General features: G+C 47.0%; 7 protein-coding genes across 8 annotated transcripts; 5 read left to right on the plus strand and 2 right to left on the minus strand.

Annotated features, from left to right (window-relative positions):
- The first annotated feature begins 403 nt into the window (after positions 1–403).
- On the plus strand, positions 404–1,311 carry LOC6595007 (serine protease 1). The gene has a single exon (XM_002020428.2). It carries the CDS (start codon positions 419–421, stop codon positions 1,214–1,216), a length of 798 nt encoding a protein of 265 aa, XP_002020464.1. The 5' UTR covers positions 404–418; the 3' UTR covers positions 1,217–1,311.
- Positions 1,312–3,944: 2,633 nt separating this feature from the next.
- LOC6595006 (serine protease 1) lies at positions 3,945–4,819 on the plus strand. Its single transcript, XM_002020427.2, has one exon. The coding sequence runs from the start codon at positions 3,955–3,957 to the stop codon at positions 4,750–4,752; it is 798 nt and encodes a 265-aa protein (XP_002020463.1). The 5' UTR covers positions 3,945–3,954; the 3' UTR covers positions 4,753–4,819.
- Positions 4,820–6,237: 1,418 nt separating this feature from the next.
- On the plus strand, positions 6,238–7,097 carry LOC6595005 (serine protease 1). Its single transcript, XM_002020426.2, has one exon. It carries the CDS (start codon positions 6,244–6,246, stop codon positions 7,039–7,041), a length of 798 nt encoding a protein of 265 aa, XP_002020462.1. The 5' UTR covers positions 6,238–6,243; the 3' UTR covers positions 7,042–7,097.
- A 2,846-nt stretch (positions 7,098–9,943) lies between these two features.
- LOC6595004 (transient receptor potential protein) lies at positions 9,944–15,105 on the plus strand. The gene is made up of 14 exons (XM_002020425.2): positions 9,944–10,274; positions 10,342–10,579; positions 10,673–10,815; positions 10,955–11,156; positions 11,228–11,404; positions 11,484–11,718; positions 11,774–12,072; positions 12,141–12,508; positions 12,576–12,933; positions 13,133–13,352; positions 13,431–13,596; positions 13,654–13,814; positions 13,885–14,036; positions 14,095–15,105. Exons 1-14 carry the CDS (start codon positions 10,129–10,131, stop codon positions 14,983–14,985), a joined length of 3,756 nt encoding a protein of 1,251 aa, XP_002020461.1. The 5' UTR covers positions 9,944–10,128; the 3' UTR covers positions 14,986–15,105.
- A 310-nt stretch (positions 15,106–15,415) lies between these two features.
- On the plus strand, positions 15,416–16,724 carry LOC6595003 (cardio acceleratory peptide 2b). Its single transcript, XM_002020424.2, has 3 exons — positions 15,416–15,547; positions 16,047–16,208; positions 16,292–16,724. The coding sequence occupies exons 1-3, from the start codon at positions 15,469–15,471 to the stop codon at positions 16,516–16,518; spliced, it is 468 nt and encodes a 155-aa protein (XP_002020460.1). The 5' UTR covers positions 15,416–15,468; the 3' UTR covers positions 16,519–16,724.
- Positions 16,725–16,840: 116 nt separating this feature from the next.
- On the minus strand, positions 16,841–21,535 carry LOC6595002. 2 transcript variants are annotated; one of them, XM_026992047.1, is made up of 9 exons: positions 21,280–21,535; positions 20,321–20,505; positions 20,054–20,262; positions 19,429–19,986; positions 19,211–19,365; positions 18,932–19,133; positions 17,813–18,873; positions 17,300–17,504; positions 16,841–17,234 (listed from the first exon to the last, which is right to left on the minus strand). In XM_026992047.1, the coding sequence occupies exons 1-9, from the start codon at positions 21,407–21,409 to the stop codon at positions 16,934–16,936; spliced, it is 3,006 nt and encodes a 1,001-aa protein (XP_026847848.1). In that variant the 5' UTR covers positions 21,410–21,535; the 3' UTR covers positions 16,841–16,933. The 2 variants fall into 2 exon arrangements, with proteins under 2 accessions (XP_026847848.1, XP_026847843.1); XM_026992042.1 differs by having other exon boundaries at positions 19,211–19,368.
- A 1,172-nt stretch (positions 21,536–22,707) lies between these two features.
- LOC6595001 (endocuticle structural glycoprotein SgAbd-9) lies at positions 22,708–23,447 on the minus strand. Its single transcript, XM_002020422.2, has 3 exons — positions 23,400–23,447; positions 23,029–23,156; positions 22,708–22,966 (listed from the first exon to the last, which is right to left on the minus strand). Exons 1-3 carry the CDS (start codon positions 23,415–23,417, stop codon positions 22,741–22,743), a joined length of 372 nt encoding a protein of 123 aa, XP_002020458.1. The 5' UTR covers positions 23,418–23,447; the 3' UTR covers positions 22,708–22,740.
- Positions 23,448–24,910: the final 1,463 nt, after the last annotated feature.

A 24,910-nucleotide genomic window follows, 5' to 3' on the forward strand; every position in this document is an offset into this window, starting at 1 on the left:
TATATATATAAACATATATACATACATATGTTTATACTATAAGTATTATTTACTTTATCGTTATTGGAGTGAATACCGCAAATTTATAGTCTGCCTGCCAGACTGATTTCGGGGTCCCCCTGGTCACTCAATTGGCACAATCTTTAAATGAATTACGTTTTGCAAACTTACAAATACGACCAAAAAACGATAGCCGAGTGTTAACCATAATTTCCACAAGTGTTCCACTCGAAGACAACTTATCAGCCGACACAACATTCATTAAAAATAAACTTGAATCTAATTTATTGCCAGTGAATCTTACAATTAAGTAAAAGGAGCACTTATCGATGTGTTGACGAACCAGATAAGGCGGCTTCGAGAGTATAAAAACGTAGCAAAGTTTAAGGAAAGGCATGAGTTTCACAGCTTGCTCAAGATGAAACTGTTCGTATTCCTGGCATTGGCTGTGGCCGCAGCTAGCGCTGCTACCACTCCCCTGCAGAAGCAGACCCCTGTCCCTGTCAAGGACATTCAGGGTAGAATCACCAACGGCTACGATGCCTACGAGGGCAAGGTTCCCTACATTGTTGGTCTGCTCTTCAGCGGCAACGGCAACTGGTGGTGCGGTGGCTCCATCATTGGCAACACCTGGGTCCTGACCGCTGCTCACTGCACGAACGGCGCCGAGTCTGTGACCATCAACTACGGAGCCAGCTTCCGCACCCAGCCCCAGTACACCCACTGGGTGCACCGCAACGACATCGTCCAGCACCACCACTACAACAGTGGCAACCTGCACAACGACATCTCTCTGATCCGCACTCCCCATGTCGATTTCTGGCATCTGGTCAACAAGGTTGAGCTGCCCAGCTTCAACGATCGCTACAACAGCTACGCCGGCCAATGGGCTGTAGCCTCTGGATGGGGTGGCACCTATGACGGCAGCCCACTCCCCGACTGGCTGCAGTGCGTCGATGTCCAGATCATGGATCAGGGCGAGTGCAGCCGCACTTGGTCTCTCCACGACAACATGATCTGCATCAACACCAACGGTGGCAAGTCCACTTGCGGAGGAGACTCTGGCGGCCCCCTGGTCACCCATGACGGCAACCGCCTGGTGGGAGTGACATCCTTCGGCTCTGCTGCTGGTTGCCAGTCCGGTCACCCAGCCGTCTTCAGCCGCGTCACCGGCTACTTGGAATGGATCCGCGACAACACCGGCATCTCCTACTAAATGTCCTGATACCTTTCCCATATTTTGTTTGGGATCCCTCAATAAAAGATTATACAAAAAAAAAAACTGTTGAGACAAAAACAGTGTTGTTCATATGCTTTGTTGTTGTATGCATTTCTGCCTATCTTTCAAATCACGAAAGTCCAAAGTTCGGGGGAAGGAGTTTGACTACGAGTCACACTAGGATAGAACTGGCGGTAAAGAAGAGAGAGAGAGATAGACGCTGTGCGCTCTCTTTAGGCACGTGCCAGACCTGAAGACTCACGCCTTACGGCAAACTGCTGCTGCCACTGTGTGTGAGAGAGAGAGTGCGCGTGGCAGGAGAGTCAGCTATGTGTGCTGATGTATGCGACGTGGCCGTATGTACATGTGTGGCGATTTATTGGTAGTCGAAAGCGGAAGTATGTGTGTATGTTGGTATGTTGGTATGTGGGGGATCGAGCGATGATTCTGATGGCTGCGAAGATCAGCTCCAGCACTCACCAAGGGCGAGCAAAAGTGAGAGGAGCGCTAGAGAAGCTCGGGCTGTAGCTAAGCCGGGAACGAAAGCTAGATACAGCGGGAGAGAACTGCAGGAACGAAGAAGGTGGAGAGAAAGGCGAAAGAATAGTCACTGCCGCGCTTAACGGTACAGTGAGAAGTGTAAATAGCGAAAAATATTGGTGGATTTACCTGACTCTGGACCACTGGCTATTATTTAAGAAATTTGTTGACTAATATCGGGCTGGGAAACCTGACAAACATATGTATGTACATATACATATATGTATTTTATGGAATAGGAAACGCTGTTACCGTTGTTATATCAACCTGCGGGATATGCTGTGAGAGCTTATTTGAACCAAAATTGTTAATTCAAATTTCCTTTTAAACTAAAAACTAATGCCATGCATGCCCTCCCTTATTATTTATGACAAGTTTACACCTATTTGGCAATATCAAATCAGCCAGGTCCTGATTTGGGTTTCGGATCATTATCTTGTTAGAATCGGAAACCATTGTTTATTCCGAGTCTTTCGGCACTTAAGGATTGAAAGATACATGATCTTGTGCATGTTTCCATCGATAAAAACAAAATTTCCGACTCCAGCAGCTGACATACAGGCGTAAGCCATTACATGCCCTCCACCATTTTTATGTTTTTCAACGCAATCTCCGTATTTGGTTTTCTCCAGACATACATATGTATGTCCATCGGACTCAAATATGTTAGCCGATAACAGCCGATCATTTTGAGTTTGTCTTGACTTTTCTGAAGATCAAACGCTCCTCCGCCTCCGTAAAAATTTTGGTTGGGGATATACTATGCAGTTTTGCGTCGAGAATGGCCATCTTTATAATGGTGAATCACCAATTCCCGCTGATCGACGGTCTTTTGATGTAAAAACTGAGATCGCACTGCATTTTGTCAAACACATTCTTTTACATACGAAAGAAGACATAGGAAAAAGAATTACAGTTATTGGTTTCGAGGATCGCGAGATAATGGAGTGGGAAGTGCGTGGTTCAAATAAGCTGTGAGGGTGTTTTCTAGTGCGCATTTAGTTTTTTCCTTTTTGTGGGGTAACGAAGAAGAATATCCAACTTTTTTGTTGGTTTAGGAATTGTTGTTTATAGGACTGCTCAATGGATTTTTATAGGGGTTTTAACTTGGAAAAGTGCTCCGGTTCATTTAAGCTGGGAGCCACTGTAGTCGTCGAACTGATAGCAGCCAAGCGGCGAATTTATACTTTGAAATTTGGCTATAATATGGTTTTTGGCAAAAACACTGACAGAGTACATCAGCTAATACATATATTCTATATATACATATATGTATATACTATACATGTAAGTCTAGATTCGACGCTGGAATACGCCCATAGCGAATAAAAAGGATCACGACCGAGAGGTGCGCATGACGCACGAAACGTTTTATCTACCCTTACATATGTATGTACATATGTATAAGCAGGAAAGATAGAATTAAACTAATATTCGAGGATAATTATAACTAAGCTTTACTAAAAGAGCTAAGCATGCACTTAAATTAGCAAAGTTTATACTAGTTACGGGAAATGTATGATATAAGTACCAGTAGTATAAATATATAAGGCGGTACATTAAATTATAAAACCCGCATACGATCCTAAAAGGCTCATGCAAGCAATAATTCGATCTACACAGCGGAAGGAGCAAAGTTATAAGATATACTAGTGGATCTAGTAATGACAGTAAATAGACTTAATATCCTTACATACAAACATTTTAATAGAACGATCGTTAGCCATATGAAATATTAGCCAGTAAAAAAAAAATGTTGTCTTCTACTTGTACTTGTTCCTTTTATTGCACCTTCCTATGAAAGCTATTTATAAGGTGTATAATAAAACAGACTGCCGGATATCTCATGGACAAAGGCTTTTTATTATCAGAATATATGATCATTCAAACCTGCTGAATGTGTAATCTTTAGGTTAATTATACGAACTTTCTGGAGAACTTATTACAAATATCATCCTCGTACGATGGCGGAGTGCTAGCCATAATTTCAACGAAAGGTCCACTTGAAGACACCTTATCAGCCGCAAGACTTTCATGAATGAAACGTTTGCAAAATTTATTACTATGGAATTTTATGTTACTTTCCAGTAGGAGAAGCACTTATCGATGTGTGGACGAACCAGATAAGGCGGCTTCGAGAGTATAAAAACGTAGCAAAATTTAAGGAAAGGCATGAGTTTCACAGCTTGCTCAAGATGAAACTGTTCGTATTCCTGGCATTGGCTGTGGCCGCAGCTAGCGCTGTCCCCACTCCCCTGCAGAAGCAGACCCCTACACCTGTAAAGGACATTCAGGGTAGAATCACCAACGGCTACGATGCCTACGAGGGCAAGGTTCCCTACATTGTTGGTCTGCTCTTCAGCGGCAACGGCAACTGGTGGTGCGGTGGCTCCATCATTGGCAACACCTGGGTCCTGACCGCTGCTCACTGCACGAACGGCGCCGAGTCTGTGACCATCAACTACGGAGCCAGCTTCCGCACCCAGCCCCAGTACACCCACTGGGTGCACCGCAACGACATCGTCCAGCACCACCACTACAACAGTGGCAACCTGCACAACGACATCTCTCTGATCCGCACTCCCCATGTCGATTTCTGGCATCTGGTCAACAAGGTTGAGCTGCCCAGCTTCAACGATCGCTACAACAGCTACGCCGGCCAATGGGCTGTTGCCTCTGGATGGGGTGGCACCTATGACGGCAGCCCACTCCCCGACTGGCTGCAGTGCGTCGATGTCCAGATCATGGATCAGGGCGAGTGCAGCCGCACTTGGTCTCTCCACGACAACATGATCTGCATCAACACCAACGGTGGCAAGTCCACTTGCGGAGGAGACTCTGGCGGCCCCCTGGTCACCCATGACGGCAACCGCCTGGTGGGAGTGACATCCTTCGGCTCTGCTGCTGGTTGCCAGTCCGGTCACCCAGCCGTCTTCAGCCGCGTCACCGGCTACTTGGAATGGATCCGCGACAACACCGGCATCTCCTACTAAATGTCCTGATACCTTTCCCATATTATATTTGGGATCCTTCAATAAAAGATTATGCAGCAAAAAATAATAACACTCTTTGGGAATAGCACATTAGGGGAAAAGAGGTTTGAAATTTCGGTATTATAGGTTTGTCTATTTTCACTATCCATACATACATACATATGTATGTCTGATCGTGCTTTTTCGACATAGTGCTAAAAATCAGATTTCACGATTTGTTTTAACTCCATTTTGATTCTCCGCTTATTGCCACTTTATATACCAAGGGGTGTATTATGTATGTATGTATGCGTCAGGTACAGAAGCAAGAGACAGGATCAATAGACAAAGACCGAAGTTGCGCGGTAGAGCAATCCGTTATTCTTTCAATTCGTATTTGCTGAGAGCGTGGCCTGAGAACGAAAGATACTCTCAGAGTCGATTTAGTCGCGCTTAGTTTTGGAATCAAAAATCTGGATCAGGGCACAACACAACCGCGAAAAAAGAAGATGAGGAAGCAGGGCAGCCCACGACATAAATTAAGATAAATTGAATTGCAAAAATGTACAACCTGTTGACTTTTTCCTGAATATATTAAGATACTCGTCGTACAGTTTCTCTATCGATCGTTCTAGTGGCAGTCATATTTGTATTTACAATAAAGATCTCATCTTCCTAATCAAGCTGAATAAATCCATAAGAAACTGCAATTTCTATGGGGATTATTTCTTTTCAGTCGCAATGAGAGAAAAATGGCATAGTAAAAAGAAAGACACCCATATTAAAATTAAAATTTGGGTTTTAATTATAATAGAGAAATTAAATGGAATTCAGTCTTTAACAGTCTTTTTAACACGGTCCAAATACAAATAAAAACTTAATTTGTAGGAAATACATTTAATGAAAGTGAAATTAATTAAATTTAAATTTTTCCACTCTGGGGACCAAATTAATGTCATAAATAATGACAGACTGTACGACAGTAATACTAATTTAATTGTATTTGGCAGATTTACCTAAGTTGCATATACAAATTTATTTTCAAACGTTTCTCGTTCTCTATGGTTCGTTCTTATCGTTGTTCGTTCAATATTGCTATTCAGTAAACCCTCTCCCTTTCTATAAGACAGACACACACCGGAAATCTCATAGTTGCCGGTTTTTTAATATTAGAAGGGTTCCATATATCAGACAGGCTCGGGCACGCTGCTGAATCCCAAATATAATCTTTGCATTACTTTGATGGGCTTTATCGAGAACTTATTACAAATATCACCCACGTCCGTTGGCCGATTGTGAGCCATATTTTTCTTCAAAGAGTCCACTTGTAGACGACTTATCAGCCGCAAGACTTTCGTGAGAGAAACGCTCGAAAAATTTATTGCAGGTGAATGTTACATTTAATTAAGAGTAGCACTTGTGGAAGTGTGCCCGAGCAAGATAAGGAGGCTTCGCCAGTATAAAAAGGGCGCAAAGTTTTAGGAAAGGCATGAGTTTCACAGATTGATCGAGATGAAACTGTTCGTATTCCTTGCATTGGCTGTGGCCGCAGCTAGCGCTGTCCCCACTCCCGTGGAGAAGCAGACCCCTGTCCCTGTTAAGGACATTCAGGGCAGAATCACCAACGGCTACGATGCCTACGAGGGCAAGGTTCCCTACATTGTTGGTCTGCTCTTCAGCGGCAACGGCAACTGGTGGTGCGGTGGCTCCATCATTGGCAACACCTGGGTCCTGACCGCTGCTCACTGCACGAACGGCGCCGAGTCTGTGACCATCAACTACGGAGCCAGCTTCCGCACCCAGCCCCAGTACACCCACTGGGTGCACCGCAACGACTTCGTCCAGCACCACCACTACAACAGTGGCAACCTGCACAACGACATCTCTCTGATCCGCACTCCCCATGTCGATTTCTGGCATCTGGTCAACAAGGTTGAGCTGCCCAGCTTCAACGATCGCTACAACAGCTACGCCGGCCAATGGGCTGTTGCCTCTGGATGGGGTGGCACCTATGACGGCAGCCCACTCCCCGACTGGCTGCAGTGCGTCGATGTCCAGATCATCGATCAGGGCGAGTGCAGCCGCACTTGGTCTCTCCACGACAACATGATCTGTATCAGCACCAACGGTGGCAAGTCCACTTGCGGAGGAGACTCTGGCGGCCCCCTGGTCACCCATGACGGCAACCGCCTGGTGGGAGTGACTTCCTTTGTTTCTGGTGCTGGTTGCCAGGCTGGTCACCCAGCTGTCTTCAGCCGCGTCACCGGCTACTTGGAATGGATCCGCGACAACACCGGCATCTCTTACTAAAAGTCCAATTATTTTCCAATTCTTGGGTTTCTTTAATAAAAGCATTTGAAAAATTATGAATAGTAGTTTTTGAATCGGCGTGAGCTCTTAAACATTGTTCCATAATAGTTGCTACGAACCGTTTTGTCGGTACTCAACTCAGCACTTGCTTTTTGCCCAATCAATGCGTTTATATCGGGAGCGGTATGTCGAATCCGTGGCTTGTTTTGGTATCACCAGAAAAACAGAAACCGGGCTTTACGGATTCGGCTATTGATGCGGATTACGAAATTCTCCAATGATGAAGAATAGGCACCATCCATTCCGCAAAAAGAAATCAAATATTTATATCAAAGCCAATGTCATCAACCAGTTAAGAATATATCAAATCATTCCTTATTCCTATTCTGTTTTCTATACGATGGCCGTTATATATTCAAGGGTATATCTTACATCTCCAACGGCATAAAGCATATGTACAATCTTTCAGTGAGTCAATATCGTACAGCTGCCATACAAATGAATGTAAGCTACCGTATAGAAGGTACTAGAACACCTATATTCTACAGGGTAGGTACAGGGTAGGTTTTGTGAGAAGGGTATATAAATTTCGGTGCGCCGAATTTCATTGCATCCTTATTAACACTTAGAAGCGTAACTACTAGACAAATTTATTGAAAGACAACCAAATCAAAAACTCTAGCCTGTCCAAATCAAATCAGAATCTAATCTATTTTACACCAGCACTAGTATATTGTATTTACTATATGAGCATGCCTTCGATTCATGGACCCATTATCTAAGTCAGTATATTGTAATTACTGAGCATATCAGCCAAGAGCACATAAATTAATTACTATCTTTTCTGGTACCGTAGAGAGGAAATGACTACGAAAGTACATATTTGGAACTTTTGGGAATTTCGTGCTTTTCATTCATTTAAAATCTAGTATTCTGCTTACTATTGTACTCATTCCCATTGAATCAGTTATATGGCGGTATCCCCATACTTCTGGACTTTCCCTGATTTCGACTCGACTGGCTTCTTGTTCTCTTTGTGGCTAGTGAAAATTTAAGCTTCTAGAAAAAGCTTTGTGTTTTTTCGTATGAGCAGAAAATATGGTTACAAGTGCTCCTATCCAACTGAAGGACGAAGAAGATGTTTTGGGGGGCAATGTTTCATGAAGGGTCGTAAAAAACACGAATATGTGAGCTTTGCATACACTAAACAAATACATAATAACCAAATAAAAGGGTTATCAGACATGGCCTAAAATTTATTATTGCACTCGTCCTTTATCTTGCGGACAAATTAATCTAATCAAACGTGTTACGTGCTTATTAGTAATAGTATTTAAAAAATATTATATACCTCACGCAGAGAATTCCGCTGAAGTTATAAATATCAACACTAATTAATTCGCACTCAATGAATCCTAATCCGTCGCTGTGTCTTTCATTTGGAAATTCTTTGGGGACCTGTCCTGCAGAGAAATGTGAGCGGAGTGCAATGCCCTCGGCTTAACAACTTAAGCACGTACAGCCACGGCCCCCATTCAGCTCCACCTTTCAAAGCACACATTTCAAAGAGCGCTCGCTCCTTTGGAGTATTTATATTACTTTTCTTGGTTCTGGAACGGGAATTTATTTCCCAGCATTGACATAGAAACAAGCGCACAATACGCACAGAAGTAGCCCACATTCGAGCCAAAGGGCGAGCAATACTTTCAGTACAAATTGGGATAGGATTTTGATGGATTATCCTAGCCTGTTGCTTAGACGGTCCAGGGCTAGGGTCTTGCGCCCAAATATCAGTTCACCCGTCGAGAGCACGACGAGTCGGTTGGATGATTAGTTCGATTGAAGTCAGATTGAAGACGGTCGGTGTCGGATTGAAGAACTATTCGCAGTAGACGTGCAAGAAGTGAGTGCAAATGCACGCGAGAGCGCGAGAGTTCGAGAGAACGATAGGAAAGGAACGAAAGAGAGAAAGAGAGCGTATGTATGTTTGTACATATGTATATGTATGTATGTATATTACAATGCGGTTCCAGGGGCAGTGCAAAAAACAAAAAATAATAGAGATTTACTTTACTGCTGCACCACTGGCTAAAATATGTGGATTATTGGCTAATACCGGTCCGCGCAACGCAACAGTTACCTCAATTGGGGAAATTAGATTTTGCACATTATAAACGCTCAGAATTGCAATGCACTTAACAAATTGGTTTTCAATACCAGGTCGAGACGCACCCAAAGGGCATTTCTACGTGATTTGTACATGCTAACCCGAAAGCTTGAAAGCTTAAACCTGGAAAGTTCGTTGTCTTACATTGAGAGCTTAGCTTAAGCAGCTTTTGCGACTCCTACTAGAAACAAAAGTACTAACGAGCTCCAGGTAAGGAGCTTTTTTGCAGGGACTTGACTGCTGCTGTTAGAAGTTTGCCTCAATCATGACTCATTGACCTTTCTGCATGCATTTTTGACTTTGTTTGTTTTTGAATTAACTTTAAAAAACACAAGATTATTGTTGTCATTTCCGAATATATTAGTGTAAGCATCACCGTTCAATCAGCATTGCATTCAACTGAGCTGATAGATCGCACTTGGGGGGTTTCGAAAATCGAACATAATTTGTGTGTCACTTATCACGTGCAGGTGCAGGGCAGCAGCCTACCATGGGCATTTGATAGCATTGCTTGAATCGGTTGCACTCTGCACGCTGCCCTCTTTCGTCCCGCTCTTATGCATCCAGAGACCCATCAGGTGTGGCAACAGACATACCATACCGTACCTCCGCTGACGGGCCCATTGACTGTCGTTTTGCCCACACATTGACCGACTTTTTGCCGTAAAGTGCTAATGTAATTAGTGGAATATACCGACCAGTAGCTGCTAATTCTGAACAGTGCAATGCAGCTAATTGGAGGCACCACATCGTGATCGTTAAGCGCTGAAACGGATACTGTGCGAAAAAGGAAAAGGATAAGGTGCAAGGACAGTTAGCGAGTGTAGGGCCAACATATGGTATTGAGATGTGACGGCTGGTCGAATCTAGTCAAATTTGAATAACATTTCGCGTCGAAAAGAGTCATAAAATCAAACAAGATGACTAGCGTCGAATCGGATGCCGAAAAGGCCGCAGGCTCACGGCTCGACTATGACCTGATGATGGCGGAGGAGTATATTCTCAGTGATGTGGAGAAGAATTTTATTCTGTCCTGCGAGCGTGGTGACCTTCCGGGCGTTAAGAAGTAAGAGCTATTCCACAGACGTAAGCGATGGTTGGTGGTGGTTGCATAATTGCCTTTATCCTTGAAGAATTCTGGAGGAGTTTGAGGGCACCGATAAGTTCAACATAAACTGCACGGATCCCATGAACCGCTCGGCCCTCATTTCGGCCATCGAGAATGAGAACTTTGACCTGATGGTGATTCTCCTGGAACACAACATCGAAGTGGGGGATGCTCTGCTGCACGCCATATCCGAGGAGTATGTGGAGGCCGTGGAGGAGCTGCTGCAATGGGAGGAAACTAACCACAAAGAGGGCCAGCCCTACGTAGGTTTTCCCTTCCACCTTCCACCTTTAACCTTTCCATTAGCCATTAGCCATTAGCCAACGATTGTAATTGTAAACACTTTGCCCACACAGAGCTGGGAGGCAGTGGACCGTTCAAAGTCAACGTTCACCATGGACATAACCCCCCTGATTCTGGCTGCGCACCGCAATAATTACGAGATTCTTAAAATACTGCTGGATCGCGGTGCCACGCTGCCCATGCCCCACGACGTCAAGTGAGTAAGCCCCATTTCCACCCAACTAGCACGTTTCTCTATCGTTGCGGGCCAAGTGACAAATTAGTAAATTAGGAGGAGCTCCTGTCGACCTGCAACAGGGTGACGATGTCTATATAAAGGGTGCTTTCTTCTGCAGGTGCGGCTGCGATGAGTGCGTTACCTCTCAGACCTCGGACTCCTTGCGTCATTCGCAGTCGAGGATCAACGCGTATCGGGCGCTGTCAGCCAGTTCCTTGATAGCCCTCAGCTCGCGAGACCCTGTACTGACAGCCTTTCAGTTGTCCTGGGAGCTGAAGCGGTTGCAGGCCATGGAGTCGGAATTTCGTGCCGAATATACGGTACGCTAGAAAAGCGTAAGCGTCGTCGCTGCCATTCGAATGCGACCAACTTGTTTGTGTTTACTCAACAGGAAATGCGTCAAATGGTGCAGAACTTTGTCACGTCTCTCCTGGACCACGCACGCACATCGATGGAACTGGAGGTGATGCTTAACTTCAACCACGAGCCGTCGCACGAGATTTGGTGTCCCGGCCACAGGCAGACCCTGGAAAGATTGAAGCTAGCCATTCGATACAAGCAGAAGACTGTGGGTTGCTCTCTCTCACACACACACTCTCTCTATCTCTCTCTATGATATAGGATTTTAATGCTTTCCGTTCCGACAGTTTGTGGCCCATCCGAATGTCCAGCAACTGTTGGCCGCCATTTGGTACGATGGCCTGCCGGGCTTTCGACGCAAACAGGCATCCCAGCAGCTCCTGGATGTGATCAAGCTGGGATGCAGTTTCCCCATATACAGCTTGAAGTACATTTTGGCCCCGGACTCGGAGGGGGCCAAGTTCATGCGCAAGCCCTTCGTCAAGTTTATCACACACTCCTGCTCCTACATGTTCTTCTTGAGTGGGTATGGCAGGCGTTGCATGTGGCATTGATCTCTAGCGATTCTTATCCGCAGTGCTGCTGGGTGCCGCCTCGCTGCGAGTGGTGCAGATCACCTTTGAACTGCTGGCCTTTCCGTGGATGCTGACCATGCTGGAGGAATGGCGCAAGCATGAACGCGGCTCTCTGCCGGGCCCCATTGAACTGGCCATCATTCTCTACATCATGGCTCTCATATTGGAAGAACTCAAGTCTCTGTACTCCGACGGTTTGTTTGAGTACATCATGGATCTTTGGAACATTGTCGACTATATATCGAACATGTTCTACGTCACGTGGATTCTTTGCAGAGCAACGGCCTGGGTTATAGTTCATGTAAGCTGTTGGCCACTGCCTCCCACATGACGTAGCTACTATTATTACGTTTCTTTCCACACGTACAGCGAGATCTTTGGTTCCGCGGCATCGACCCGTACTTTCCCCGCGAGCATTGGCATCCATTTGATCCGATGCTGCTCTCGGAGGGCGCCTTCGCGGCAGGCATGGTCTTTTCCTACTTGAAACTGGTGCACATCTTTTCGATAAACCCACATTTGGGACCGCTGCAAGTCTCCCTGGGACGCATGATCATCGACATCATAAAGTTCTTCTTCATCTACACTCTGGTGTTGTTTGCATTCGGCTGCGGCCTGAACCAGCTCTTGTGGTACTACGCGGAGCTGGAGAAGAACAAGTGCTACCACCTGCATCCCGATGTGGCCGATTTTGATGATCAGGAAAAGGCCTGCACCATCTGGCGACGATTCTCCAAGTGCGTAGGGAGCTACCAACCTTATATGATATATGTACCCTTGATATATGTATGTCTCTGCCTGCAGCTTATTCGAGACTTCGCAGTCGCTCTTTTGGGCATCCTTCGGCTTGGTGGATCTAGTCTCGTTCGATTTGGCTGGCATTAAGAGCTTCACCCGGTTCTGGGCCCTTCTGATGTTTGGCTCGTATTCGGTAATCAACATCATCGTGCTGCTCAACATGCTAATTGCCATGATGTCCAACTCGTACCAAATCATTTCGGAGCGGGCCGACACGGAGTGGAAATTCGCACGCTCCCAGCTGTGGATGAGCTACTTCGAGGATGGCGGCACCATACCGCCGCCCTTCAACCTCTGTCCCAACATGAAGATGCTGCGCAAAACCCTGGGACGAAAGCGCCCATCAAGAACCAAGAGCTTCATGGTATGTCAAAGGTGACCTCACCTAACCACCTTACAACCTAACCATCTCACCATCTAGTCGTAGTCACTGTCGGAGCAATCAAGGGCAAAGCCTTTACCAAATCATTTTCAATCAAGCTCATGCAGCTTTTCTAATACAATCCTTGCTTCCCACTCTTACTCTCCCCCTCGCTGGCTCTGTCTGTCTGTCTGTCGAACAGCGAAAGTCCATGGAGAGGGCACAGGTTCTGCATGACAAAGTGATGAAGCTGCTGGTGAGGCGGTTCGTAACGGCCGAGCAGAGGAAGCGTGACGATTACGGCATTACCGAGGATGACATCATTGAGGTGCGCCAGGATATTAGCTCGCTGCGCTTCGAGCTGCTGGAGATTTTCACGAATAATAGCTGGGATGTGCCCGACATCGAGAAGAAGACAGCGGGTAGCGTAATAGAACTCTAAAAGGTTTAAAGCGGGGACGGGGATCCCCTTAATAAGGATACCCTCTCTGTATTTGCAGGAGTTGCTCGCACCACCAAGGGCAAGGTAATGGAGCGGCGCATACTCAAGGACTTCCAAATTGGTTTTGTGGAGAATCTGAAACAGGAAATGAACGAGAGCGAGAGCGGACGCGACATCTTCGCGTCGTTGGCGAAGGTCATAGGCAGAAAGAAGACGCAAAAGGGGTAAATACTTAGCAAGTAGAAGTAGAAATCATAGCTGAGATTGCCATCTTTTTGTAGTGAAAAGGACTGGAACGCCATTGCCAGGAAGAACACCTTTACGGCGGATCCCATTGGCTCCAAGCGCTCCTCCATGCAGCGCCACAGTCAACGCAGTCTGAGGAGAAAGATCATTGAGACGGCCAATGAGGGTCTAGCAATGGACCAGAGTCAATTGATTGGTAAGGACTCTTAGTAAATCCATAGCCCTAGTAACTAGTAACTGTTTAACCCCTTCCTCACAATCAACAGAATTCAACCCGAACTTGGGCGAAGTCACGCGTGCCACCAGAGTCGCGTACGTCAAGTTTATGCGAAAGAAGATGGCTGCCGACGAAGTATCGCTGGCCGATGACGAGGAGACCCCGAAAACCGACGAGGACAGGAAACTGGATAGTACTATGGTAAAAATTATGGAAAAGGGTGACATTTCAAACTAATTCAAACCCGATTTTACTCTAGTCCAAGAAATCCGCCTCAAGTGCGGCAGGCGGGGCTGCTTCGTTGGCTTCAGCTGCATTGGCGAGAGCATCTGTGAAGAACGTTGATGAGAAATCGGATGGTAATGGCACCAAAAGCACTCTGAAAAAGCCAACAGCAGATGTGAAAAAGTCAGACGAAGAAAACAACAAGGATAAGAAACAAGACTCCAAGCCAGCAGCCCCAACACCTGGTACAAAAGCTTCCGATCAGAAGCCGGTCCCGGGAGCAGGAGCACCCAAGCCCCAAGGCACTGTGAACGGCTCAAAGCCCGGCGACCAACAGAAGCCAACCGCCCCGGCTCCACCGTCTAAGCCAGCGGACACCAAGCCAGCGCCACCCAAGCCAGGAGAGCCGGCCAAGCCAGAGGCAGCCGCCAAAAAGGAGGAAGCTGCAAAGACAGAGGGTGCAAAGCCCCCTGCAACCAATGGAGCTGCCAAAAGTGCTGCACCTTCGGCCCCAGCGGATGCCAAACCCGATTCGAACTTGAAGACAGCAGCCTCAGGAGCTCCAGGTGCCACCAAGGCTGCCAACGAAACCACCAGTGCACCCACGCAAGCAGCCAAGCCCGATGACAAAAAGTCGGGCGGTCAGGAGCAGAAAGGCTCCTCTGATGGAAAGCCCCCAGCCCCAACGAAAACTGACGAAGCGAAACCAGGTGAGGCCAAGTCCGATGATGCGAAGAAACCTGGGGACGATAAGGATAAGAAGCCGGGTGACGATAAGGATAAGAAGACGGCTGATGATAAGGACAAGAAGGCAGCACCAGCACCCCTGAAGCCGGCCATCAAGGTGGGTCAGAGCAGTGCCGCGGCTGGCGGCGAGCGGGGCAAGTCTACGGTCACGGGCCGCATGATTTCCGGCTGGCTGTAGGTAACTCCAGAGACCACCCAATTTCTCCTGATACTCGTATAATGTTAGATTTTAGTAGCCCAATGTATTAGTAAACCAATCGGATGCGAGCAATAAAGCAATTTCCAATGCAACACCGAATGCAGGAACATGTTCCCAGACACTTTTCGGACTGCGACTGCCCGCTGGTCCTTCGTTTATTCATTCATTTACATTTATGTGCTGCCTGGCTGGAGGGTTGCATGGGGCATGTTGCCATGGCCACCTGTTGCCAACACCCACTACATTTTGTCCAGCAACATTTTGTCAGCCCCCTGCTCCCTGCTCCCTGTTGCTCTTGGCGTAATTTATCTACGTGTCCGGCTATGCTCTGTGTCTGTATAAAAGACCATGAGCTGCGACCAGGACCATCAGAACATCATTGAACGTGCCAAAGGAAACACTTGCTGGAGCCAACAGTTTTAGAACTACAAGAAATAGTCTTAGCAATCTTATTTTTTCAAAATGAAAGCCATTTTCAGTCTGTACAACATTGTTAGTGCGATTTTGCTGCTCGTTTTGCTGGCAGAATTCAGTACGGCAGGTAAGTGCGAAAAATCTACTACCCGTAAGATACTAAGATACTCGTAAATGGTGCTTAAACGTGTGTACAACAATTGAATCCTTCGGCCTTAAAGAAGTTCATCCATTAAACCACCAATAAAAGGTCCCTAGGAGACTTATAGATCTCGTGGGCGTCTATGATTTTGATCCTAACCAAACCAACCAAACTTCAAAAAAATATACATATTTTCAATACGGAATGCTTAAGTAAATATTGTATAAATAATTTCCATTGGTATTTTTCAGGACCTTTAAAAGAAAAAGGCAAAATAGCTCCCATCCATATTCCATTTTCAATTCCTTGACTCTTTTTCATATATGTACTCTAATTTTTGAATTTGATTGCTTCGCTTCAAGACTCTGCATGAAATATCTTTATAATACACTTTGGAAACTTTAAGAAGAGGAGAAAATAATGACCCCTCCTAATTGCAACATTAATTTAAAATGATAAACACTCTATTCGGCTGCTTGCACAGAACTGAACCATGACAAGAATCGGCGTGGTGCCAACATGGGACTCTACGCGTTCCCCCGCGTCGGCCGCAGCGATCCCAGCCTGGCCAACAGTCTGCGCGATGCCAGTGATGCAGCGGTATTCGACGGCCTTTACGGTGATGCCTCCCAGGAGGACTACAACGGTAGGACAGTGGGGAGCAGGGGAGTAATGAGGGCTGGCTGGCATAACTGATATCTTCGGGTGTTTGGGGACGTGCCATTTCAGAGGCGGACTATCAAAAGCGGGCTGGTCTAGTCGCGTTTCCGCGCGTGGGACGCAGTGATGCCGAGCTACGCAAGTTTGCCCACCTCCTGGCCCTGCAACAGGTGCTGGACAAGCGTACCGGCCCCAGTGCCTCCTCGGGGCTCTGGTTTGGACCTCGTCTGGGCAAGCGAAGCGTTGACGCAAAGGCCTTTTCCGATGCCAGCAAGGGACAGCAGGAATTCAACTAAGCCGTGTCCTCCAGGACACCGGCGCAACGAATAGGAATCGACACGACGAAGAGGATACACATTCGGCATGTTATCATACAATAATTATTACTACTTCTACGTACGAGTTCTACTAACGAGATCAGCTTCTAATTTAACATTGTAATGGGTACAACACACTACACACGTAATAAATAATGAGCTGATCAGAGCTTTTATAAAATTAATATTTTCATTGCACATCGGGCTTACTTCTTCAAAAGTTAAATTTAAAATAAACATGTTCTAACAGATAATCCCCCAGATTATTGGGAATACAAACGAGTTTGAGTTTTGAGAAAAGTTTATTCCAAGTTAGTTTTAAAATGTTCATTATGTTATAGATACTTTGTGATGCATTGAAGATGTGTATTGTATGGTATGGATGGTTCGCCTTCTAGTTGTACTCCTGCTTAAACCTTCGCAATTCGCTTTGTATGGCCTCGATTAGAGGCGCTGCAGAGGCTGCCCTGGTGGCGGCTGCCTCCTTGGGCAGCTCCACCGGGTCCTCTGCCCTGTGATAGTGACCTGCACTCAAGGGACGGTTCAGCGTGGAGTGGGAGCTGTAGATGCTGCCCCCGCCCCACGCACTGTGGGTGGGAGAGGGCGGTTGCGTGGATGCCAGCTTTGCGGTCTTCTCCGGCTGGGCCGTTGCTGGACGATCGACAGCAGCTCTGGTGCTGGCTGTTGGATAAAAGCTTGAAGAGCCAACGAGACGGTTACTGGTTAGACAATCGTTCGGCATAGGAAGGCAAGTACGTACCTCGGCAATCCGGCGGATGACCCTCGATGCTCGCGGCTGGTGGCGCGTCTACTGTTTGTGAAATTGTGTGTGGGCAAGGGCATGGGAATGTCGTCCTGGCTGGCATACATTTGCAGGGCGCCCTCGAGTAGGCCCTCGTAATGGTTGCGTATAGCCGAGGGATTGTGAAAAGGACTTGCGTTATAGTCTGCATAGGCCAGAGCCTCTGGGGAAGATTGATTGGAGAATTTAAGTTCAGTTGGAATGTGTGTGTGGCTCGAGTTGGAAAGGGGGGAAGGCTCTTGCTAAGAGGTATCTACGTTGTTCATCAAGTAATCGTGTCTACAACTAACTAAATAAATTAAAGCAACAACTACGGTACGAGCAGGCATCGTTAGTAGCGGGACTGTTGTGACTTCGCCCCAAATCGAACGTCACTTTCATCATCATCGTTATCGTTATCGTCTTTATCGTCTTCATCGTCTTTATCATCGCTATTACGAGTATGACCGTGTTTGTCTCCTCCCGCCTCACCCTGACTTTCGGCGGCAGCCAAGCGTTTCTTGTGTCGCTCCCAGACCACGGGACCGACCACACCTGGATCTGGATTATCGCTGTGCGCAGCCGCAGCCGAGCGCACATTGCGAACAGAGTGCGGCGGGGCCTTGGGGCTGGGAAAGCTGGCTATGGCGGCTATGGTGCTGTCCTTACTGCCCACAGACTTGTGTGACTTCAGGGACCTCGTGGAGCTGTGCGGGGCCCCCGTCTTCGAGGAAACTGCATTCACATTGTCGTAGTAAGTGACGAAAACGGGATCCAGGACGCGGTTGAGGGGTTCCGGCAAAGTGCTCTTCGGGAAGGCGCGCACGGAAGCCATCGAGAGGAACGATCCCACGCTGGCAGTGTCGGAGGACTTGTCGGAGGGCTGCAGGGTGCGAATAATCTCGTTGTTAATGGCTTCAGGGGAAGCACCGCCTCCAGCTAATTTGTTGGCTCCCCCCGATTGCTGTTTGAGCAGTTTGTTGCGGTGATAGTTGTTGTGCAGATTGTACGCCTCGTTCCGCTGGAAGTTCTCGTAGCTGCGCCGGAGAGCATCCGGGGAGCGTTGGCTGCCCTCTTCCGCCGAAGAGTGCCCGGCCAGGGAGCCCTGGACAGGACTGGTTTCCAGTGAGCCAACGCGGTTCTCATTCAGGTATCGCCGCCTCGACTTGTGCCTGGACTTGTCGCTCTTCTTCTCCGAGACCACGGATGTGTAGACAGCATCTTCGTGCCCCTCGGCGCGGTCATACTGGTGCCGCCTCTTGTGGCCGTCGAAGAGCCGAGCCGCCTTCTCATCCAGGATGCGTTGCACATCGGCACTCGGGGGGTTGATGGGGCAGTACACCGACGAGTCGGAGGTGTTGTCCGTCGAAGAGATGGAGTCCTGTCGGGAACGCGACTGAGTCCTGTCCGCCGGTGGTGCTGGGAAGCTAATGCGTGGCTCTCTCTCGTAGGAAAAGTTCTGCACTCCGACGTCTCGGTCGCCATCAATGGCCTCGGTTGTAGAAGGCCGCATGGATTGGCCTTCCGAAAGCAATTCGTTGCGAGAAAAGTTTCTGCAAAAAAGCGTCTTAATATAGAGTCCTTTGAAAGCAGGAAAGAGGCAGAACCTACCTGTTGACTGCACTCAGTTCTCTCTGTCGGGCACGTGTCCGCCCCAGCAGCAGGACAGCCAACAGCAGGAGCATCAGCAGCAGGATGGCCAGGGAACTGATCACAACCAAGGCCACATTGTTCTTGACCGAATTGAAGAAGCCCGCCTGGCCACTGCGCGGAACAGGGGCCAGAGCTGTGGCCGTGGGCTCCCTGATGTAGGCTACACAACACACACACACACACACACACACAAGATAATAATAACATAATGAGCAATTCAAAGTAATAAGGGCTTACGCTCTGATTTCATGTATACGGCCTGCCCGAAAGTGCTGACCGCCTCGGCCTCGCTAACCAGTTCCATGTCCTTGGCGGCTGTGGTCGCCAGCACAGGCCGCCCGTTCACCAAAACCGTATAGATGAGCTCTGTCTGATTAGCAATGGGCCGATCACTGCTGTAGAATATACATATTATTTATAGCTACGAGTAAACTATATCTTTCATTAATCATTACAACTTGAGGTTGACAAAGTTTATGTTTTCCATGGCATCCGCATTGGCGTTGGTGCTCCAGTTCTGCACATCCGCCTCGCTAATTTGCGTGAGGTTGTGTATGACCACGCTGACACGCCCGTCCCTGCCCCTGTCCCTATAGAGGGGTACGGGTTGTTGTGGGTTCGGGTTCTGCTGTTGTTCCATGTCCGTTTCCTGAAACTTCTCCGACTTGCCGTTCTGCTGTATGAGCTCCCAGGGAATCAGGGTAACGTAGGCGCTGTAATCTATGGACTCGGTAGTCGCTGTGGGCGTGGCCGAGGCCATCTCGACCGACTCCTCTTCCGAATCACTTGACCATTCACTCCTTTCGCCCAGCGCCCTTACAGTCTTAATGTAGGGCTCATTGTCAACTCCCATATCCAATATTTCCACATCGTCGGCGGGCGAAAAGGTCGTGGGTTGGGGTTTTGTTGTCGATGTTGCCAGGGGAGATGACTTGCGACGCTCTCGGGGAGCTGGTACTAGCACGCCTTCGATTTGCTGGGCCCCGTTTATTCCCAGATGTCTTGTTTGTTGCCTTAGAGGTTCAAAATAATTACCTATGCACTTTGCTCCATGGCTGCTTCGGCTCTGATCGTTCTTACCTGGTGAATGCGAGACGATATAGACGCGCCAGCTTCTCCTCCAGAATGGGGTTATCTTTGGACGTGTAGAAGCCCGACGTGACCGTCAGTAACCAGTAGCGACGATCTGTTGCCGAGTAGTTCAAAGGGGGCATGCCAGGAGCGCCCATCTCCCAAGTGCCGCCCCCATCGTCAGGCCTGCAGTCCAGGCAAATGGGAATATCGATTTCCTAAGGGAAAAAGGCCATATATAGAATTGAGCGGAAGTGGATCAGTTGGGGGACTCACATTATTGCCATCCACATAGACAGTGGCCACCACAGTCTCTGTCTTGACAATCACATCCTTGCCCTTGCTGATGCCCGTGTGGACCTTCTTCAGATAGTCGGGCGGGCCATCGCCTGAGCCGGTCCAAAAGAAGTCTTCCAAATGGATCTCGTCTTTGGTTTCCAGATAATCATCGTCTGATTCATCTAATATAAAGACATAACGTAAGAGTAAGAGGGATAAATCATTGGAATACCTGCTTCTTTTGTTCGATTTTTCTGTTTCCCAGTTTGTTTATCCCCGTTGGAGTTTGTTTGATCAATTTATCTAACGTAACGATTCACTAAAAGCTGTTGCTATTGACAAATTGTGCTTGAGGTTCAACTACTGTGCCTATACCTTTGAATTGGCCAACGACTTCGATGGCCTGAATGACGAGAACGGGCTCTCTCTCTCTCTTTCGTTGCCCCTTCTCTCCGTAGACAACTATAAATATATCGATTAGCGGAAGCAAATCGGTTCCCATAAACCAAAATCTGCTCTCGAGCAGGAACTTAACCAGGTTCTTGCGTGTCGGGTTGGCTGTGCAATTAACTTTAATGTACACATTGTACAATATTGTACACCTGTGCTGATTTCGCAGGTCAAAGCACCTGGGTCGCCTGGGTCAATCCTGACCCGACGATTCTCTGCCTGCCATTAGTCCATATTGCTTGTCCCATATTCTTGGTGTTTTGGTTGGTTGGCTTATGCCCATAGGCTCTACGAATTATGACGTTTTAGAAAACCATTTTTACATAATTCACTGGGCACTGACGCATAGCGCCAAAGGTCAAGCCGATTGCTCCCCGTCAACACCACCGACCCGCCAACCCAACGGGGAACAGTTCTACTCTGGGGCCCACAAGTACCCGAGTGATACGAGTACCTATTGTACTGGAATACAGAACCACTAGAATTTCCCTGGATGCTCAACTTACCGTGACTCAATTGTATAAGCGGCTGCTGTCCGAGCTGCTCCGACGTTGGCGTTCGACCGCTGCATCTGTGGCTCTGTAGAATGGCCAAAACCGAAATAAGAAGCATCGCAGTCGGGCGTTTAACTTTCATTTTCACAAGAATTACTGTCCAGTTATGCGGTCATTCGCGACTGTTTTCATTTCCCTCTTGAGTTCTTAGTGGAATCACAATTTCGAAGGAAATCTTTCCACTCTGTGACGCTCGTTTGCAGTCGCGCTACTTGCACCGTCGAACGTTACCCGGGAACTAAACGCTCCATTGTAACCCAAACATACCCGGCCCTGGTGGTGGTTGCTCCCACATACTAGGTACGAGTATATGTACATATAAGCCCTCTCTGTTTGGGTCGGTTGGTCAGTTACCTGGGCAACGACGGCGGAAACGGCAACAGGCAAGCGTCGGAAAAACGAGCCAGGCACCAGTTCGCATTTGGTAAACAATGAAAAGCTGTACATACCTATCGGAAAATGCCGCTAGATCGGATTTTTCTTCTTCTTCTCCTGTCCCAAACACACACTAGAGTCCATGCAAACGTATCTTCCATTCGCACCCTCGTGAGGTACATTCCCGAATACTCAAAAGCCTATTGGGTTTCCCACCAGAAAGCTCTTTTGTCTTAGCACAAATGCTGAGTGCTGTGTAACCATTTCAAGCACTTAGTACGTGTGCTCATGCTTGAGTCGACTAATTAGGTAAATCATAAATTAGGTGTATAATGCATGGGCAAACAAAACGAATTGGACTTCTTTGTTCGAGCTGTACGACAGCCGTAACAATGGGCCAAGGTTCCACGTGTAGGCGTGAGAAAAAATCCCCGAAAACGAAAAAAATACAATTTATCATCCAACAAATCCCATTTTGACAACTTTTGAGTACCCCTAAGATGATGGCAAATCGTTAAATTCTTAATTCATTCCGTTTCCGCGGACAAAGTTATTGCAATGATGGCCCGTGATAGAGGGCCGTGAACTTATACTTGTCTAACGATCGGCTTAAAGTTAAGCCTTTGATTTTAATGGCAGTTTCAAAATCACGTAAAACGACGCACCAGCAATCGAGCACTGATTGGAAAGAAACACCAAGCTGTCCATCAAAAATGTGTACAATGGCCACAGAATGGGGAACGAGTTTCGGTGCGGACCATTAGAACGCACTAATTTGTCTTCACAACAACATTAAGACTATTTGAAAGGTCAAGATTATTACGCAACAGAAAACTCGTCTATCCAGAGGGGAGCTTGATGATAATGAAACATCTAAACTTGATCTTGGCCAGAAACTGATACAGATTGGGGGGGGCAGAGTATGTCCGAGATTCCATACATAGGTGTCATATTTATAACCTGTTCTCAAGGTGATCGATCACTAGTTTTTAAATGTTTTATATTTTTATTTACAAATTATTGTAAAACACCGAGTTCTTATCCAGCGGCGGACTTCAGAGCGCCAGGGCTCAATTTGCGGTTCTTCAGCTGATAGCGCGCCTTGTAGCCGTCCTTATCGGCCGTGTACATGGTGACTGTGTCGGTGTCAGTCTTCTCATCGTAAACGGAGTAAGAACCCATCACGACCAGTTCTTCCTTGTCCGTGCCGGGATTCATAATGACACCGATCTCCTCCCGCTTGCTGCCGTTGGGCTCCTCCAAGCTGCAAATCGAAGGTACTCGTAATGTTTGGCTTGCCTCCAAGTGGGGTCTTCTGTGACTTACTTGAAACGGTAGCCCTCTTTGGTGGGTGCTTGATTGTAGAACTCCGTCACAATCGTCGGATAAATATAGTCAAGGAGACCTCCAGAGCAGCTGGCCGCCATGATGGCCACCAATGCCGTGAAAAGTAGCTGGAAAATCAGAGAGACACTCGCAGTTAATTCTGATCCGACGGTAATCGCTATTAGCACAGCTGCACAACAAGATTTTCATTCACTGATTGCTTCTGTTTAGTTTTGCACACATTCTTCACACGCCATTGTAATTACTGATCATTGGCATTCCTAAGGTCTCGGTCTCAGTCTCTATCTCTGTCCCGATATGGGCGTCGGTTGGAGACCCTTGCCCTGAGCAGGTGGTATGTAGTTACTTACCAGTTTCGCTGAAGCCATGTTGGTGCGCGCTGAAAATACCAAGCGATACTAAACCATCAGACGCGAGCCCCTAACTATATAAAAGTTAAGATCTGCATACGATGTTTCAAGCTCTGTCGCCAGCTAGGCCGCGGCTATGTGTTGAGGATCGTATAAGTCATATTTTCTACTAAGTTGTTGTCACTAAAACCGGTCGGTCAAATGCCGAAAGAACGTCAGAGCCATCACATCGCATATCTCGTGGCTTTGTTTGTTTTATTTGGAGGATCCGAAACTTGTACAAAACGCGAAAGTCCGAAGAACCTGATGGATATAGTTACGTCTTTACCATTCTATTCTGAAATATAGTCTACTCTGTAGACGTTGTCTTTCTTTGCACTTTTAGCATTTGGATCATAATGTGGCTGCCCTTGAATTTGATTTTGGGCAAATCTTCTCTTGATCAATGGCATGTGCACGAATTCATAGTCATGTATTCATGCATGAATGTACATATGTACATGTGTGTATGAATATTAAGTTTTATATTTGCATACGGTTTTGTGGGGATCGGGTTCTCCAAAAAGTACCCCTAACTGGTTTTTTCCGCCAACATGTGGGAGGAGTCTTAAAGGCGCTTTAAGTAATGATGATTTTTCCATTTCGTACACATTGTTTGGATCGCCGCCGTTTCGGTATATCCGAACATGAGGTGTAAGGTGTCTATGAATCATGGCAGGGATTGCACGGTATTAATATTATTACATTTTTGTCTTGTGTGACTCGCTAAATTGCAGTTACAAGTAGTTCCGGATCAAAGCGGATATTGAATCCACACCCTCATCGGATATGTCTCAAAGGGCTTGGTTTCCATGTGAAAGTCCCGCACCAAACCTTTATGCTCAGAAAATCCCTTGAGATCATATAGCGATCTGAATTGCTCAGGTTCAAATCAGTGATGGAGCTGATTATCCCGCCGAAGAAGCTGCGATTCGTTGTATAGTGCCCTAGGAGCTCGAATAGGCGAAAACATTGCACTCGGTCGGGTGGAATTTGGCTGTCGTCTCGTCGTTTGACCCGATGATGGAGCAGATCATTTAAAGCCCTGTAAGGTCGTGGCCTTCTGCCTCATGCCTCTCTATTTGCCGGTCTGTTAGCTTTTTCCATTTCGGTTTTTGTTTCCTTCCTCCTTCCTCTTTTCTCCTTCTCTATATCTTTTACTCCCTAGCCACCCTCTCAATCAATTCGATTTTCTTCTTCTTACTAGAATTCAGTTTATGCTAAAAAGTATGCAGTAAATTTGGACCCTAGCATGATGTAGAATACGTGTAGATACAGTTCATGTAAATGCCAAAAGATGGTGCTGTTCGTTAACATGTTATGTTACAAAAGGAAATGTTAAAATATTCAGGTAGCACGCTGCAATGAAGAGTGTGTGACAGAGAGGGAATGAGTTAGCGCGGGGCAGGCGTTGCGTATCCACTGCAGGCTATAATAATAATCCCATCTGATCCATCCATCTGATGATTCGG

The sequence above is a fragment of the Drosophila persimilis genome, unplaced genomic scaffold (assembly GCF_003286085.1).
Source record: "Drosophila persimilis strain 14011-0111.01,24,50 unplaced genomic scaffold, DperRS2 tig00000000-arrow-pilon, whole genome shotgun sequence".
Classification (NCBI taxonomy): Eukaryota; Metazoa; Arthropoda; class Insecta; order Diptera; family Drosophilidae; genus Drosophila; species Drosophila persimilis.

Excerpts from the sequence above, each read along its gene's own strand:
- LOC6595001 (XM_002020422.2), bottom strand. Across the intron at positions 22,967-23,028 it reads AAAGAGGGCTACCGTTTCAA|CTTGGAGGAGCCCAACGGCA; the intron begins GTAAGTCACAGA and ends TTCGATTTGCAG.
- LOC6595003 (XM_002020424.2), top strand. The coding sequence starts at position 15,469 with ATGAAAGCCATTTTCAGTCTGTACAACATTGTTAGTGCGATTTTGCTG. Across the intron at positions 15,548-16,046 it reads GGCAGAATTCAGTACGGCAG|AACTGAACCATGACAAGAAT; the intron begins GTAAGTGCGAAA and ends CTGCTTGCACAG. Across the intron at positions 16,209-16,291 it reads CTCCCAGGAGGACTACAACG|AGGCGGACTATCAAAAGCGG; the intron begins GTAGGACAGTGG and ends GTGCCATTTCAG.
- LOC6595002 (XM_026992042.1), bottom strand. The coding sequence starts at position 21,409 with ATGAAAGTTAAACGCCCGACTGCGATGCTTCTTATTTCGGTTTTGGCC. Across the intron at positions 20,263-20,320 it reads TCTATGTGGATGGCAATAAT|GAAATCGATATTCCCATTTG; the intron begins GTGAGTCCCCCA and ends TTTTTCCCTTAG. Across the intron at positions 19,134-19,210 it reads CGTATACATGAAATCAGAGC|CCTACATCAGGGAGCCCACG; the intron begins GTAAGCCCTTAT and ends TGTGTTGTGTAG.
- LOC6595005 (XM_002020426.2), top strand. The coding sequence starts at position 6,244 with ATGAAACTGTTCGTATTCCTTGCATTGGCTGTGGCCGCAGCTAGCGCT.
- LOC6595004 (XM_002020425.2), top strand. The coding sequence starts at position 10,129 with ATGACTAGCGTCGAATCGGATGCCGAAAAGGCCGCAGGCTCACGGCTC. Across the intron at positions 10,816-10,954 it reads CCCATGCCCCACGACGTCAA|GTGCGGCTGCGATGAGTGCG; the intron begins GTGAGTAAGCCC and ends TTTCTTCTGCAG. Across the intron at positions 13,597-13,653 it reads AGAAAGAAGACGCAAAAGGG|TGAAAAGGACTGGAACGCCA; the intron begins GTAAATACTTAG and ends ATCTTTTTGTAG.
- LOC6595007 (XM_002020428.2), top strand. The coding sequence starts at position 419 with ATGAAACTGTTCGTATTCCTGGCATTGGCTGTGGCCGCAGCTAGCGCT.
- LOC6595006 (XM_002020427.2), top strand. The coding sequence starts at position 3,955 with ATGAAACTGTTCGTATTCCTGGCATTGGCTGTGGCCGCAGCTAGCGCT.